The sequence below is a fragment of the Nymphaea colorata genome, chromosome 12 (assembly GCF_008831285.2).
Source record: "Nymphaea colorata isolate Beijing-Zhang1983 chromosome 12, ASM883128v2, whole genome shotgun sequence".
NCBI lineage: Eukaryota > Viridiplantae > Streptophyta > Magnoliopsida > Nymphaeales > Nymphaeaceae > Nymphaea > Nymphaea colorata.
Genome location: NC_045149.1, coordinates 20220149 through 20235439, shown reverse-complemented (window position 1 = coordinate 20235439; position 15291 = coordinate 20220149). Strand labels below are relative to the sequence as shown.

The window sequence follows — 15291 nt, the reverse complement described above, 5'->3', positions numbered from 1 at the left end:
CATGGCATGGTTTTCGAGACTGTAGCAGTATGATGCAGGATATTTACAAGTGCAAACTTCGGCATTTAGAATCTGCATATAACAGGAACTTTATATGTAAGAGAAGCAACTTAGATAATCAACAGTTCGAGGCAAACAATAAGAAAAGAAAAAATGTTTTCTTTTCGGGTGGATATCACGTTCCGATGTAAGGTTTATAAAATATCATTTCAAGAAAGTTGGTGCTCATCTACGCACCTCATTCAATCTTTTAAGCCTCCATTACCCTCACTAGTTTTCGCTCTTCTATTTGCTTCCCAGCATTTTTCAGTCTCGCTTCCTTCATTGTCCCGAATCACAAGTTCTCTTCCTTTTTCTGTATCACCTTAATCTTTCAGATGACTTTTCCAATTTGACTTCTTGGAATTGAAACTGATGTTCTCCATGCATTCCTGAGCCTCTAACACTCTGCCTCCAGTTGACATTCCAGTTTATCGATGAATAGTGCACTAAGGCGAATTGTTTAAAGGGCTCCAATTGTTGCATGAAACCGTTTCCTTGACTGCTTTTTTGATGATCTCACACTAGAAACTGTTTGGAACCCCATATGAAGAAGTGGGTTCGACTCCTTGTACTCTGTAGATAATGCTAATGGCGACAGTTGTGATTACTATGTCAGTCAGTACAATGGCTGATGTTGATGGTGTGAGTCGTCTGCTCATGGAGAGGCAATATAATTGTTCTTGGTGCTAATAGTGATGGAGTTCAAGAGAGAAGATGAGAATCCACTAATGGGGGGAATGGTGGTGGTGACTGTCGCCTGGTCCAATATAAAAGTTGATGAAGATTGTCACAGTAATTGAGTTAATATAGACTTTTAACAGAAATTTGAACCGAAAACTCGCTTCATCAAGTTAACTCTTTGATATCACTTGGAAGATCATGCCCTTCTCAAGATTTTACAGTAGACTTTATGTTTTTTCACTCGATTTATAAGTGGAATACAAAGTGAATTTAGCAGCAGGTTATGTCTTCCAACAGATAAAGCAAATGATGGTAATTTGAAATCACTTGATAGCAGATAAATTACACCACAGCTTTAATTAACAAGATCAAGCTAGCAAGCATGGTGAGAGCGGGTCCTGACTTGGAGCAACAATAGAAATTTGTCATGGTGACATTACTGAGACCGGACGGAAAGTTTTTTTCCCTTTCAATACTTATAACGGCAACTTATAATGGCAGTGGTAAGTGTTCAATTCATCCTTGACTGGGGCTTTTTAAAGCAACTTATTACCACTTATCAATTACAAGCTATATAATCTTGCATGTATAATTTCACCCACCTCTTAGCCCTGGCCTCCCTGAATCTTTTCCAGGATTTGTTGTCATAAACATTGTCCGCAATCTTATAGTGGATGGATTAAGAGAGATTGGTTCGCGGTCTATAAACCTGAATTTGCACCAACTTGTCATAAACATACATAGCAGTAGAATTTTCATTCCATCGACTCACATTTCCGAGGCTAATGAACATTTTATCTGAATTCCATCTTTAACACCATTTCTTACTGTCAGATAAAATGAATAAAAGATCAACTCGTTATAAACTTTGACACCATTTACATGGCGAAGGACTATTTGCCCGACATTGTTTTAGTCGAACTCCACCTTGTAGATAATTTTTTATTATCAAATACAATGTATTAAAGATTATCCCCCCAACCATCAGATGAAAACGAATAGGAAACCGAACGGTGAGAGTGAGGATTTTAACCACAGAATCAGCCCTCAGCTAGCAGCAGCCAGTAACATGTACCTCCTCGATTCAGGTTTACGCAAAAAGTATCACAAATGCCAACCGATAGATGATTCCCTTCCTTGCGCATATTTCGTACTTTTCGGGCTTAACATTATATGTTTGTGATTAAAATTATGACCAATTGAGTTCATAGATAGAAAGCCTTTAAGGCTTCGCTGCGTTTTTAAGCTATACAGACTATCAGTTTAGGAAAAAAGTACCCGGAGTACCAAAGTTACAAACTTGAAAAAAAAGGGAAGAAAAAGGAGCTAAACTAAATCTCAAAAGGTGAAACACAGTTTCTTCTTGTATGGGCACTGATAAAAGACGAAGAAGAAGAAAAAAGAAAGGAGAGGAAATGAGGTTTGAAGTGATGGAGGCGATCAGAACCTATAAGGATTCAAGATGTACATCACTGGAAAACTCAGTGGATTGACAGACATGAATTTCATCGTCACTTCGCCTTCCAACCTCCCCAAGGAAAAGAAAAGGAAAACACTCAAACACCACCCAATAAAAGAAACCCGAAGAAATTGCTGCCGGAGAGAAAAACACAGAAACAACAAAGAGAAAAAAAGGGGACGACAAAAAGAATTTCCAAAACAATCAAAAATAGAAAAACAACAACATATTAAAAGAGAAAGAGAGAGAGAGAGAGAGATGCTCAGAACTTCTTAGAGGGTTTGTGTAACCATCACATAGGGAGAAACCAAATGGTCCCTACCCTTCTGGCACGAGAATGAGTTCATCACCGCAACACCAACATTCAAAACAAATGACCACGCACACACACACTAACAGAAAGGAAGAACATGTGAACAAGAGAGAAAGAGAGGGAGAAGAAGAAGAAGAAGCGAAATGAGGAGACTCAGACGACGACTTCGACAGCGAGAGTCGGCGGCGGACAGAAGGTACAAGGAAAGGGAAGGGAATGCCCTTTTATCGATGGAAAAGCGTCATGAAACCTAATTGACCCTCGTCTGCCAATTTACCGGAGCTACCCTCTGGAACTTAAGAAAGGACGATAACGGAACAAGGTATGGATCCACTATCTCCGGTTCGACCCGTACCTAATTTGGCTCGAACTCGAAGTGGACCTGGACCAAAAGCCCAGCTCTATACGGGCCGGGTCGTAAAATTAAATTCAACTCACTTATAATTGGTCTAAAAGCATATTTTTTAATGACATACGACCATATAGAGTTTAATCTCAACCTCAATTGCATGCTCTATGCTAGATGCTATAAAGAAACCAATGAACCTACTTTGAACTCTAATTGAGAATCACGACCATAGCTATTGTAGTCATAGCGCTTTGATCATACATAGTCAGTTTGATCATTGTGGGTCTATGTATTGGGTTTTATAGGGTAGTCAATGCAAGATCAAGTTAATGTTACACCAAACCAACTCCTTGTCCCTACACAAGCCCCGATTTGTAAAAGCAAGGGCAAGGAGAGGAGGCCTTTGCCATCATCTAGGTAGATGATCTGCCTTCAAATTAGCCTGAAACCGTCTCCTTAATCAAGCTTGACCTGGAGTTTTCCAAACACCAATAGGTTATCATATAAATCCTTGAGGGAGTTGTCGCAATGGACAAAACAGGAGCTAATGAGTGGCCAATCTCTTTAAAATCACCAGAGCATTAACTTCTTATACTACAAAACTAAAGCACGAAAGCATTGATATGCAACTTGAACAGCACCCTTGGATGTCCAAGGGTGCCTAACTCGAGGCACCAAAAACAAATCTGTATCTTGAAGAGATGCAGAAAAGAGTGAGGGTTTTGGCTTTTTTTGGTGAACAGTAGAATGAAATTACTTCTGCTTTCATGACTTATTAGTATATCCATTGAAAGTAAAAGCACCCTGTTGTTAACATCCAACCTGTAGGCTGTAACTGTACATTCTTGTTAAGAATGGTCTCCTCCTCCAAAACTGACCTGGGGATCCCATCTTGCGGATGCTCAAAAGGGTTAAACAGCCAATGCCGTCAGTGCCTGCGCCCACGTGTATATGGTTATGAACACCCCCAATATTACACCCCGCATTCTCGTGATATTATGCAGCAGCTTGAGGCTTCCGGCAAACAAGAACATCTTGGACATGGCAAATTACATGAATACAGTGGGGCACATCGCAAAGTCGATTACAAGTAACTCAAAGATAAACGCAGGATGGGTTTAAACAATCTAATGCCAATGCAGCAACTACTGTTTTGGGGAGCAGCAGCAAAGCAACATGTTGCCGGTGAACTGTGATATCATACAAAGAAATCCTTCCAGGATACCAGATACAGAGTAACAACGAGAATAAAATGCAATTCCTTGACCTCAATTATGATACAGAGAGAGCGTTTGTCCCAACATTTTAATTAGCATATGGGTGGGTAAAGAAGAAGCGTAAATCGGCAGAAATATACACTGAAACTTCGCAGAAAGATGGCAAAGGTTAGGCGCCAGTGGCACCTTTGATGGCTTTCTTCAACTCTTCACTCACATCTACCGCCGACGGGGCATTCGAGTTCCTCGTTCTCCCTGAATATGCAGGCGACTTCCGTTCCTGAATACCATTATCTACGCCGCCTGTTTTCTTCTTTGCCCCATCGTCCATTTTATGAACCTCAATTGACGGCAGGCTACCACCATTCTCTTTCCTAAGTCTCGACTTCAGCTCCTGAATGCTATCTCTGATCAGACCATTCTCTCTCCGAAGAGTTTCCAACTCCTCTTTCATCGTGTAGAGCATCACCTTCGATATGCCCGTTTCCGACGGTTTCCCTTCTATCTCCAATGGTTTTAATGGCGGAATACTACTGGTGGGTTCCACATTCTCGATGCTGATCTTGTCCACAGTCAAGAATGGGAAGTTCGCACCAACGAGGTTGCCGCGGAATCTAACGCTGGCGCCCTGCCAATCCGGCGGCAGATGCATCCCCCACCGGACCTTCAGCGCGACGTTTTTCCTCAGAGGGAACCTTGTCCTTGCCGTGATTGCCGTCCCGGAGAACAACTCTCGGATCGTCGCAGCAGCAGCAGGCTGCGATTGAGCGTCCTCGAATTTAAGCAACTTCTCCACTGGGACCTCCTCCGATAACCCTTTCTCGAACGCCTCAAACATGCCATTTGCTCTTGAGCTCTCCATCTCCGTGGCTCCAGTCAGTCGGCTAGGGTTTTCGGACTGAGACGCAACCGACTTCTTCGCTGAGAAGTCGCCGAACTCCGGCTTCATCTGAAGCAAAAAACAGGGGGCCCCTTTCCTCAGGAGGCTGAACTCAGCGGCCATCACCATGACGGGAGACCTCTCCGGCGAGCTCGAATGTCCGATTCCGGACTTCACCGCGAAGACGAAGGGTCTGTGCGCATCGTTAGGTCTGTAGGAAACCTTCAAAGAGAGGCCGGGGATCCAAGCCGTCTGGAGGCTGAACGACAAATCGCCGGGGTCCCCACCTGTAATTCCAGAAACGAATGGAAACCCTAAGATTCCTACTGGAAACTTCGCCCTGAGGAGAGGAGTCCGGTCTTCACGCAGCTTCAGTGAAGCTTTCATCCTCTCTCGCGTTCCCTCCTCGACGTCGGCGAATCGAAATCTCCGGCAACTGGCCAGGAAAAATCGAGCTGTGGTTCCCTCTTGCGGGAAAAATGGGCTCCTTCTTCGTCAGACCTCGCTGGAAAATGGCGGTTGGCTCAACGAGTCCTTCGCCAGACCTCGCTGGAAAATGGCGGTTGGCTCAACGAGTCCTTGGACGAGGATAAGATCGGTTTACATGTTTACCTAAATAGTCTTCTATTCTTGCAACAATCTCCAAGACACACCTGGAGATCAATTGAAACCGAGCGGTGGCCCCATACGTCTCTGCATTTTTTGGCCGGCCAGCCCGAAAAAACCTGAACTCGAACCTGGCCCAATAAAATTTAAAATTATATTTTTAAATAAAAAAATTTATATAAATATAATAAATTATTATATATATATATATATATTAATACAAAAAATTTAAAAAAGTCATTATCAAGCCCACTAACTTATCAGACCTATCCGACCTAACTTACTTTTTTTTCTAAGTTCCTTTTTTTAGCCGACGACGGCCTGGTGCCCAGGCTTACCAACACGGCCGTATATTCCAAGGACGACCTACTACTTCGGCCAGCCAAGAGTCTTGCTGAACCAAAATCCAACCAAGTAGTGTATAGTGAAGGGTCCGATATCTATGAATGGATATTGGATCCACCAAAATGGGAATAAATGCATGAAATGTTTACTTGATCTGATAGTATGATTGCTAGATCCTTAAAAATTGCTGTCCTTAACTCCGAGAGAAAATACAACCCGACTTCCGAAGGGAACATTTCTACGAGGCGTTATTATCACAAACCCGACGACAAGCCCATAGGATTTTTGAGAACTTGAATTTTCACCAAGAATCGGTCGCCAGTCGCCACAAAGTCGGTCACGTCTATCAATGAATTTAAGATCCTTGGCTTCCAAACACACCCCATGTCAAAAGAGAATGGGGAACGAGAGAATTTCATGAACTACAGTAGAGAGAGAGGTGTTGACTATAATGATGTACATGCTTTTGTAAATAAACATCATTCCAAAAGAGAGAGAGATTGTTCCGTCTGTATGCATAATTTATTCTCTCAATAAGTTGAAGGAACAAAAACAATGAAACACACTAATCGCAAGAAAGAGAAAACAAGGGAAGCTTACAACCGGAAAAGGGAAGCAAAGTCAAGAAGTTGCAAAGCACATCAAAGCACTTTTGGCATGCGCACTTGAAAGATTTGTCGTTCAAAGACCAGAACAAGGGCATCATGTTAAGCTGAAAATGAAATTGATTATCATGGTAAAGGCATGTCCAGGAAGTCAGCAAAATCATGAATCTAAGGATGCATATATTGGAGCAGGCAAGAAGGGAAATGGAGCAATTGAGGCATGAGCAACAGGAGAACGTGCTTGAGCAGAAAGTGGATGTTTCAATGGCTTCGTTTTATTCTCTGTGTCATGCTTCTCCTCCACACACACACCCACTGAAGGGGACTCCGCAAGCCCTCTGGTCTCAGCTGTCATAGTGTCCTCCTCCAACTTTGGCAAGCGATGGAAAAGAAATCCTGCCATAAATACTGGAAGGTAGAGAAGGCTCGCATGAAACATCCTTCTTGCATTCTTTGTGGTGCGATTAAGGTAAAATGACAAGGCAGCAGCAGATATGAATGACGTAAGAAGTGTTGACTCAAGACAGAACCATCCTGAAGTCATCCCCCTGCAACAAACTCGATGCTTTAGGCAGAAATTTGATGTTGAAAACATCCAAACTATCCATTGATGCATATACGAAAGCAGAATGCCCACTTCAGTATAAAAGAACTCCCCATAAAGATAACAGTTTGATTCGGGTTGTTCAAGGTCACTTCTGAGTGGACAGCTTCCAGGTTGACAGTTCAAAGACGCACAAATTTGAAAGTTTATTTAGTTTCCAACAGCAAGGTATGGTTATTTAAAGTGTAACATTTCCAGTTTCTGCGGACAGCCTAGGACAGTAGCAGAAACAAATGCACGGCATAAGAAATTCCAAACTCTAAAAAATTCATGGAATGGCAACATGAAAAGAAGTCCGCCAAACCAAACAATGAAGGATTATAAAAGACAAGGAGGACCTACGTTTACTAGCAGAACCAAGGACAAGGTCTATGGTTATTGGTTAGTCTGTTTGACTAAAAAGAGGCACCAGCATCCTCTTAGAACAGTTTTAGATATGACCAGTTACAAGAATCATCAATATTGGTGAATTTTCAGAGATGTCCACTCCTCAAGCAATTTAGACATGCATGGTGTATACATATTTTTCAGTTAAACCATTGCAGCATGTATCAGTGGTATTTTGGAAATACTGCTATTACCAAAAAAAATGTGTTTGTATCCAGAAAATATGGCGATATGTCCAAAATATGACCACACACACACACACACATATATGTATAGTGATATTTTTTGTTCAACATGAACCACTTTTATGTGTACTTTAATTGTATGTTTTTCCCTTTTTCTTTCCTTTGAACTTTTAAAAACGATTTTGAATTTTGTCAATATTTTTATAAGAAAATCAGTAAAAAAAAACTCATAATTTCAAAACTTCTCTATACATTTTCTAATTTTCTGAATACTCGAAGTTTTCCCATGGAAAAGAAAACTTAAAAGCCTCCTAAAAGACCTTGCCAAAATACCCAAGAGTGATACTGGTGACAATTGGTTAAACTAATTACAGAATAACCACAGAACAGATAAACCACAACCTTTTATAAGTAAAATGTCTAAGAAGAAGATGATGGACCACAAAAGAAGTATGCACGGGCACGACTTCATTAAATAACTTTGAACTTTACTGATGTCTAAGCCAGGACTTACAGTCATATGCAAAGTACCCCATTGGAAGCAGATACAGGCAATTGCGCAAAGCCACCAATGCTGTTCGTTCTCCAGAGGCATCAGAAAAGGAGAACATTCGGAACCTGTAAACAAACAAAGGGACAAACAGAGTAATAAGAACAAACCAGTTTCATTTTAAATGAATCAGCCAAAATACCATGTTATAGATCTAAAAGACTAAAACACACCCTCCAGCAACATAATCATTTCGACACAAATAGGCAAGAGCCATAAAATGTGGTATCTGCCAAAAGTACAATGCAGCAGGAAGAATCATCCCCCCAGGTGTAATATCCCCTGATGCTGCTACCCACCTGAGACATCACAGTATACATTTTTAGCACATGAAAAAGAAATATGTAGAATTTAAAATAGTAAGAAACAAGAAAAAGATCAGCTCAACATGTTACATAGAAGACATGAAGCACAATAAACAATGACATGAAACCAGACAATAAGGTATATTCAACGTTTTCATTATTGTTCTCGAGTAACTTAGTTGTCAAGGCGCCCAGGCAGAACCTAGCGCCTAGGCAAAAAAGGCGACCTTTTTTTCTTGGTTTTTTTAGTTACGTTAAGCATTACATAATAAAATATACTGACTGACTGAACTGTAAGCTTCTATTCCAAGTAAAACTTGAAAAACTGTTCTGTTCTTGTTTACATGACAGATTAACAGTACATTTCCAGCTTGTTTACATACTGGAAAACTGTGCTGTTCTGTTCTAGCTGATAGCTTAGTTTGATACACAAAAGAAAACACGTCAATTCTTGTTTACATACAAATCATATCAAACCAGTACATATAATATACATTACGAGTTTACAACAGATTGTACATATAATATACATGTAATACACAAAATACCCTCACACATGAGAAAATAAATTTGTATTCAGGTTGCAGTGAGCGCTGCTCGCATTTCTCTGATTACTAGACATGCACTACACATGAGAAACTGGTGGTCTTTTTACCATAAACCTAGGTTTTAACATGGGTAAGAAGGCTGGCATAGGTTCCACAAAATATGTTTCAGAGCACATAAAATATATACAGAAATTCATTGGTTTTATAGAACATGTACTTAACGTGTGGTTGGAACTTCCACTTGATGAGTTGATATAGAATATGTAATTATCTTACAGCAAACTTTACTTAAAGAATAGAAATTATATAATACAACTGCATATAATATAAGTATATACAGTAGAGCAGTGTACAATAAAATTACAGGACTTAGTTGAAGGGACGGTGACTTTTCACCTTCCCATGGACTAGGCGTGCTAGCACCTAGTCCAGACTAGGCACCAGTCTAACACTTGTTGCCCAAGTGATGGACTTAGGCAGCGGGTGTGGACTCACGCCTAGGCATGGAGTAGTCCACGCCTTAACAACTAAGCATGTGAACCACCCAAACCGAGCCTAAATGCATCAAATTGATTATGTGCTAATGGCAAGATAAAGACACATCCACTCAAGGCTAAATTCAGCTTCATGTGGCATGCTAAAATATACCAACAGAGTCCCAAAAACCAATATGCAATCTTGACATCTAGTATGAAATATGCAGCAAAAGACAAAAAAACAAAGTATTTACCCAATGAGTGGGGGGATGGCTCCAACAATTGCTCCAACCCATGTATTTACTGGATGTAATTGCTTCAAAGGAGTATAAACAAAAGCATAAAGTACAAGATTTGAAGCTGCCAATCCTGCCGCCAAAGCATTAGCCTGCACAAATCTTGATAAAGAAACTTCATAAGGATGTTCAAATAAAATATCCAAAAAATATCCTAAAAATCCAAAAAGTTGGTTAGATGATTAGAAACCTTCCATGCCAATAAAGTAGTGCCCGCAAGTCCAACAGAAGATGCCCACATGACCGCGTGAGGAACACTAAGACGCCCAGAAGGTAAAGGTCTTCGCATGGTTCTTTTCATCTTAGCATCATTAGATACCTCAAAAACCTATCCAAATAGACAATATATTGTCAATTCACAATTATCGCACAACCAATGATAACAATAAGTGCAAAAGTATAGATACCTCAAAAACTTATCCAAGTAGACAATGTTATTGTCAAGTCACAATAATAGAAGGGCAATGCTAACAATATGCCCAAACTATGGACAGATAGTTTAAAAAATGTATGCATCGATATCCAAATTGTAGCAGAAGTTGACCACAGCCAACACATGCCAAAACATAACACACACTTATAAGAACAATTGTTATAAGCTTTCATACTTTGGTCAGGTAGCTTGTGTGCTCTGTCCAACATCAAAGCAACTATCGGAGTTCAAAGCTTCAAAGGAGTCAAGTAGAAGTTAGTGCTAGTGAGTATTATGACCCCACAAGCCTAACAGTTAAACTGGCCTTGACATGACATTGATGGAAGCCACCCAGAGAAAACTAAAATGTCCATAAGCACATACAGATCTGTCAAAAACCCAAGCTGCTTACTTCTTTGATAAAGAAAATGGCTAAAATTTGTCCTGATTTTCATTTTTCTGACAAAATAATTAAGATGATTTTGCTAATAGACACACTTAAAAGCAAACATTTTGCAACACTTTATCAGTTTGTTTGACACTGGTACAATCCTAAAATGGTTTGCATGTGAGGAATATAAATGAAGGACATTCACTCATTAGGATAGCAACATCGTAATGTTGTTTACTTTACTATATAAAAGCATGTGATAGCATGCATGCAGCATTGGCATCATCATATAAATTGTAAAATAGTGACGAAGTAATAGCAGTTGGCAGAAATGGTAGCTGATATACAAATGGCATATTGATGGCAATGCAACTGTGCAGGAAGTATGCCAAAAGGCATAATTTATATGGTGCAGAATGGAGTTGCATAACGTGGGAAAATAGTGCAGTATGCGTTTGCTGGGATATTAAAGAATGTACACAGAAACATGATGTATGCTACTATTAGTATTCTTTTCTTTTGTCCTTAAACACTTTTTTTCTTTGTTTCAAGAAGATTTCATGCCACAAAATTTATGCAAACTACTAAACTGTCGGTAGGAGCAATACCTGATTTAGGGAGTTCGCAGCAGCAGAAACCATCATTGTACCAGCACATGTCCAGCATAATCCAGCAAAATCAATTGTAGTGCCGCTGCCAAGGACATAACCGGCTCCAGAAGTAGCTACTACAAGCATGCTGGATAAAATGAGGTTTCAGTATGTAATTTGTGTGAAACGAATGCACATATACATACAATCAAAACCATCAAGAACTATAAATAACGGGTATATTAATTTAAACGAGACATTTAGCAAGCCAGTACAAACTAAATTATGTACAGTTTAAGAAATGACCCCTACTATTATGTCATTATGCCCTTTAATATAGTACACAGGTCATAAAACATGGTCGAAAACTTATTTAGTTATGCGACAAATAGGTATCCTACATGTACTTCCCTTCCGATGTCATGTCCAGTATTATATCAATCAGTCCCTGCGGATGCGGTTTTCACAATGCATCACCCATTTAAAGCACCACTTCCTAGACTCAGAAGCTGCACGTCAATATGTCGTGCTTGTGGGAATCTGGGATAACGGCTTAAAGAAAATACTGATGATTCTGGCCTACTGCAATCTCCCTCCGGCCCCGTATGGTCGTGAAGAAAGGCATATTCTAAGCTATAATTACATACTTCAAACTAGCCGTTAGCAATGAATTCTAAATTTCTTCTTCAGGTAGATCAGTCATCGGACAGCAATCATAAATCCCCATAAGTACCAACCTCCGATGCATACTCACGATTAGCTTCTAGTGGATTTTAGCATTGACGAACTCAAAACAACTACCAACTAAAGTTCTGCAATCAAAATGGTGACCACCAGTCCCTCCACGCAGAGTAAAGCTCTTTCTTCGTTCAATAGATAAACCTAAACCTCAAATTCACGATTTGAATCACTGGAGCAACAAGCGAATAAAGAAATAAGCGACGAGGAAAATATATCCGATCAACTCCCACATATGCGAACTCAAAACCAGCAAGCAAGGGGATACTAAACAGCCAAGAGAAAAGAAAAAAACGAAATTATTTATCAGCTGGTAGCCTGGTACAGTTCCCACAAGATGGCAATTTTATGGGAGATGGGAAAACTCGTCTAACTTGCTTTATGAGGCAAAATTTGTACAATGGAAACACAAAAACAACGAGAACAATGGAGTTTCGAATTCCAAACAAAAAAAAAACACACACACACACACACACACACAATCGCCTGACCTAAGCCGGGCCTTAGAGAGCTCCCAGTAGCAGCGGCCGTAGTGATGCAGCGCCGAAAGTGGACCCCCCACCCTCCCGATCTCCGACCCTCCTGCGATCCCTATCTCCACTGACGAAGGATTGGACGCGATTCCTCTCGGCCGTGGAAGCGACACGGCCGCCCGGTGGTGGAGACTGCCATGAATGAGCGGCGAGGACGGCGAGTTGGCGGCGGGTTCGATGGCGAAGCGAGGAAATATCCGGTGGAAGGAACCCGGGGAGAGGCGCGTGGCGTTCCTGAACATGGTCACATGGGTGGGGGGGAACGCCTTCCCCGGGAAGAGTTTCTACCACTCCCGAACAGAGAGAAGGAAAGAGGGAGGACAAACAGGGAAAGTCTCTCCGAAGACGAAGACGTCCTCAAGTTTGGTTCCTCCGTGCACCCGGAAAATGTTTGTTTAATCTCAAGTTGGTCGTGTGCGCTTGCGATACGCTGAGCATGGGTCGTCTCGGTTTGGTTCGGATTAGGACGGATCATCTTTTATCAGCCTTATCCGGCAACAAATGTGGCGGGCGGATATCAATTTCTCCGTGTCGTCGATTCAATCTCATGGATGCTGCATGTTGTTGAGTGTTAGAATTTAAAATTTATTCAAATATGTCTATATATTGAATTCGAATTAGATGTGCTTTTAATTGTGTCTGCTTTACTTTTATGTTCACATTTTTGTATGTGAATATGAATAAAAATATATACATGTGAATCCAAATAAAATACTAAATATGGTTCCATAATCGGAATCTAATTTTTAGATTTACATCTAAATTCAAATCCAATTTTTAAACCAAATCTGACCACTTTCGACATGTAAGGGCATTGGGTATAAGATATTTGTTTAAAATTAAATTCAATATGAATTCAAATCTAAGTCTGATCGGGTATCTAAGTATTATGAATCCAATTGCTTGTCATTTCTTATATTCGAATCTGATCTAATGCCTTCATCGGGTGTTATATTTTTTACATACTTGATTTTTGTAAAATGGTTTGACAAATATCATGTATCTAAATCATATATATTGACATCCCTATATTTGTCACTAAAAAACAGCCACTACTTTTGTGTTAGCATTTGTTTATGGTGGTTTTAGCGATGAATTGTAGTTATTTTAGTAGCAATCTTTTAAATTTTAATCATCTATAACATTGATTATGCATATACATGTATAATTCCAAAGTCATGAGATCTACGTGCAATTGATTATGGATCCTAAACATTTAAATGTTAATCATTCATGTTGTGTCTGATTCTAAATATTCGTCTTTAACTGTTTGAAAAAATTGCCGTATTTGGTACAACAAAAAATGACAAAGAATGAGATCCCAGCACTGTCACAAATCTAAACATACCATATCTAACGCGCTATTATTCCACGATGGAATGACATCTATAACTTGTCGAGTAAAGGATTTTGAGGTCACGTTTGCCATAATTTAAATCGTGACTGAAAATATGCATGCACTGTAGGTTTGACACGAATAAACAATGTAACAAATTATTTGGACATGACCTTATTAACGCCAGCGAACATTCCTGCAACAATCCAAGTTGTGTTTCATCACCAATTCAACATTCAGTTTCCTTCAAACATTGGATCATGTGGACAAATGTATGAAATTTGAATAAAACAAATTGCAGATGCATAAGGCCCAAGAGAATTAAAGAAAAAAAGTATACTTTATTTTTTATTTATTTTTGGTTGATCACCGCAAGCTATCAACAACACAAGTACATGGTAAAGGCATCGAAATACTACGGGAGGGTCTTCCAGCGTGTTTTGACGGGCCGCGTTGTGCATAAGTGAATTGTCTTCGCACCTTATACCCATCAAAACTCGAGACCATTTTGGTATTTAGGTTTCATACAAGCTTCAATACAATAAAATCTGACCACATGATTTTTTTTTTGTTTTACCTGCAAAACCAGCCTTGATGGTTAATTATGGTTAAAAACAGTCATACTTGGCAAGGGAAATTTATTATTATTTGATTTTTTAACTGAGATTTAGTTATATTAAATAGAGGGACTCCATGTGCTACACATGCACTCCATGCGACTTGTTTATATATATATATATATATGTGTGTGTGTTAAGGCTTTATTGACAGATAAAACAATAAATAATTATTTTGTAAATATATCAATATGACATAAAAGATCGAGGAAGGTTCATAAGAAGTATTTTACCATTTCAACTTTAAGGTAGATTCATAAAACAAATACAAGTCGTTTCATTTTGCAAATAAACCCTTATGTTTCTAAAGACTTGACTTACTTTGGGGTTTGAGGGGATTTGTGACATAAAACATAAAAACATACGGCCATGAGATTCAAACTTCAAACCCTTAAATGTGAAAACGCTCCTTCCTTAAATACCATTATGTTGACAAAACAACATTTTGTCTCCAAAATAATTTTTAACGCGTGTATCCGTGATGGTCTAATTTGAGTTTGTAAAAGACAAATTATGAAAAATAAGAGACCTGATTTAGAAAACATTTGATTTTAATGCTGTCATTATAACGAAACCGGTTTGGAAAACTATTCCTCACAAGATATGATTTTAACAAAATTTGGTTTTCTAAGGTGTCTTCCGAATCATCTTGTTTCTAATGTTTACTAAATCTTAACGGTGTCCGTTCTCTTCTTTAACGATTCAAGAAAAAAGAAGGCGTTCATTTGGACAGAACTAATAAAAGAGAGAGGTCTGTTCTAGCAATATCCCTATAAGAAAATCCTTTCGGGAAAATGATCTTCGTTGAATCACGGTCGCGTCTTCA

At 39.5% G+C, this 15291-nt stretch overlaps 2 protein-coding genes and 1 non-coding gene across 3 annotated transcripts; all 3 read right to left on the bottom strand.

Moving 5' to 3' along the window:
• Positions 1-2159: 2159 nt before the first annotated feature.
• Positions 2160-2243, bottom strand: LOC116266496 (small nucleolar RNA snoR14). Its single transcript, XR_004175393.1, has one exon. It is a non-coding gene; the product is annotated as a small nucleolar RNA snoR14 (small nucleolar RNA).
• A 1837-nt stretch (positions 2244-4080) lies between these two features.
• LOC116265394 (uncharacterized) lies at positions 4081-5577 on the bottom strand. The gene has a single exon (XM_031645974.2). The coding sequence runs from the start codon at positions 5326-5328 to the stop codon at positions 4231-4233; it is 1098 nt and encodes a 365-aa protein (XP_031501834.1). The 5' UTR covers positions 5329-5577; the 3' UTR covers positions 4081-4230.
• Positions 5578-6334: 757 nt separating this feature from the next.
• LOC116266437 (protoheme IX farnesyltransferase, mitochondrial) lies at positions 6335-12889 on the bottom strand. Its single transcript, XM_031647657.2, has 7 exons — positions 12471-12889; positions 11260-11389; positions 10039-10176; positions 9807-9940; positions 8397-8522; positions 8188-8291; positions 6335-7046 (listed from the first exon to the last, which is right to left on the bottom strand). The coding sequence occupies exons 1-7, from the start codon at positions 12752-12754 to the stop codon at positions 6658-6660; spliced, it is 1305 nt and encodes a 434-aa protein (XP_031503517.1). The 5' UTR covers positions 12755-12889; the 3' UTR covers positions 6335-6657.
• Between the last annotated feature and the right edge of the window lie 2402 nt (positions 12890-15291).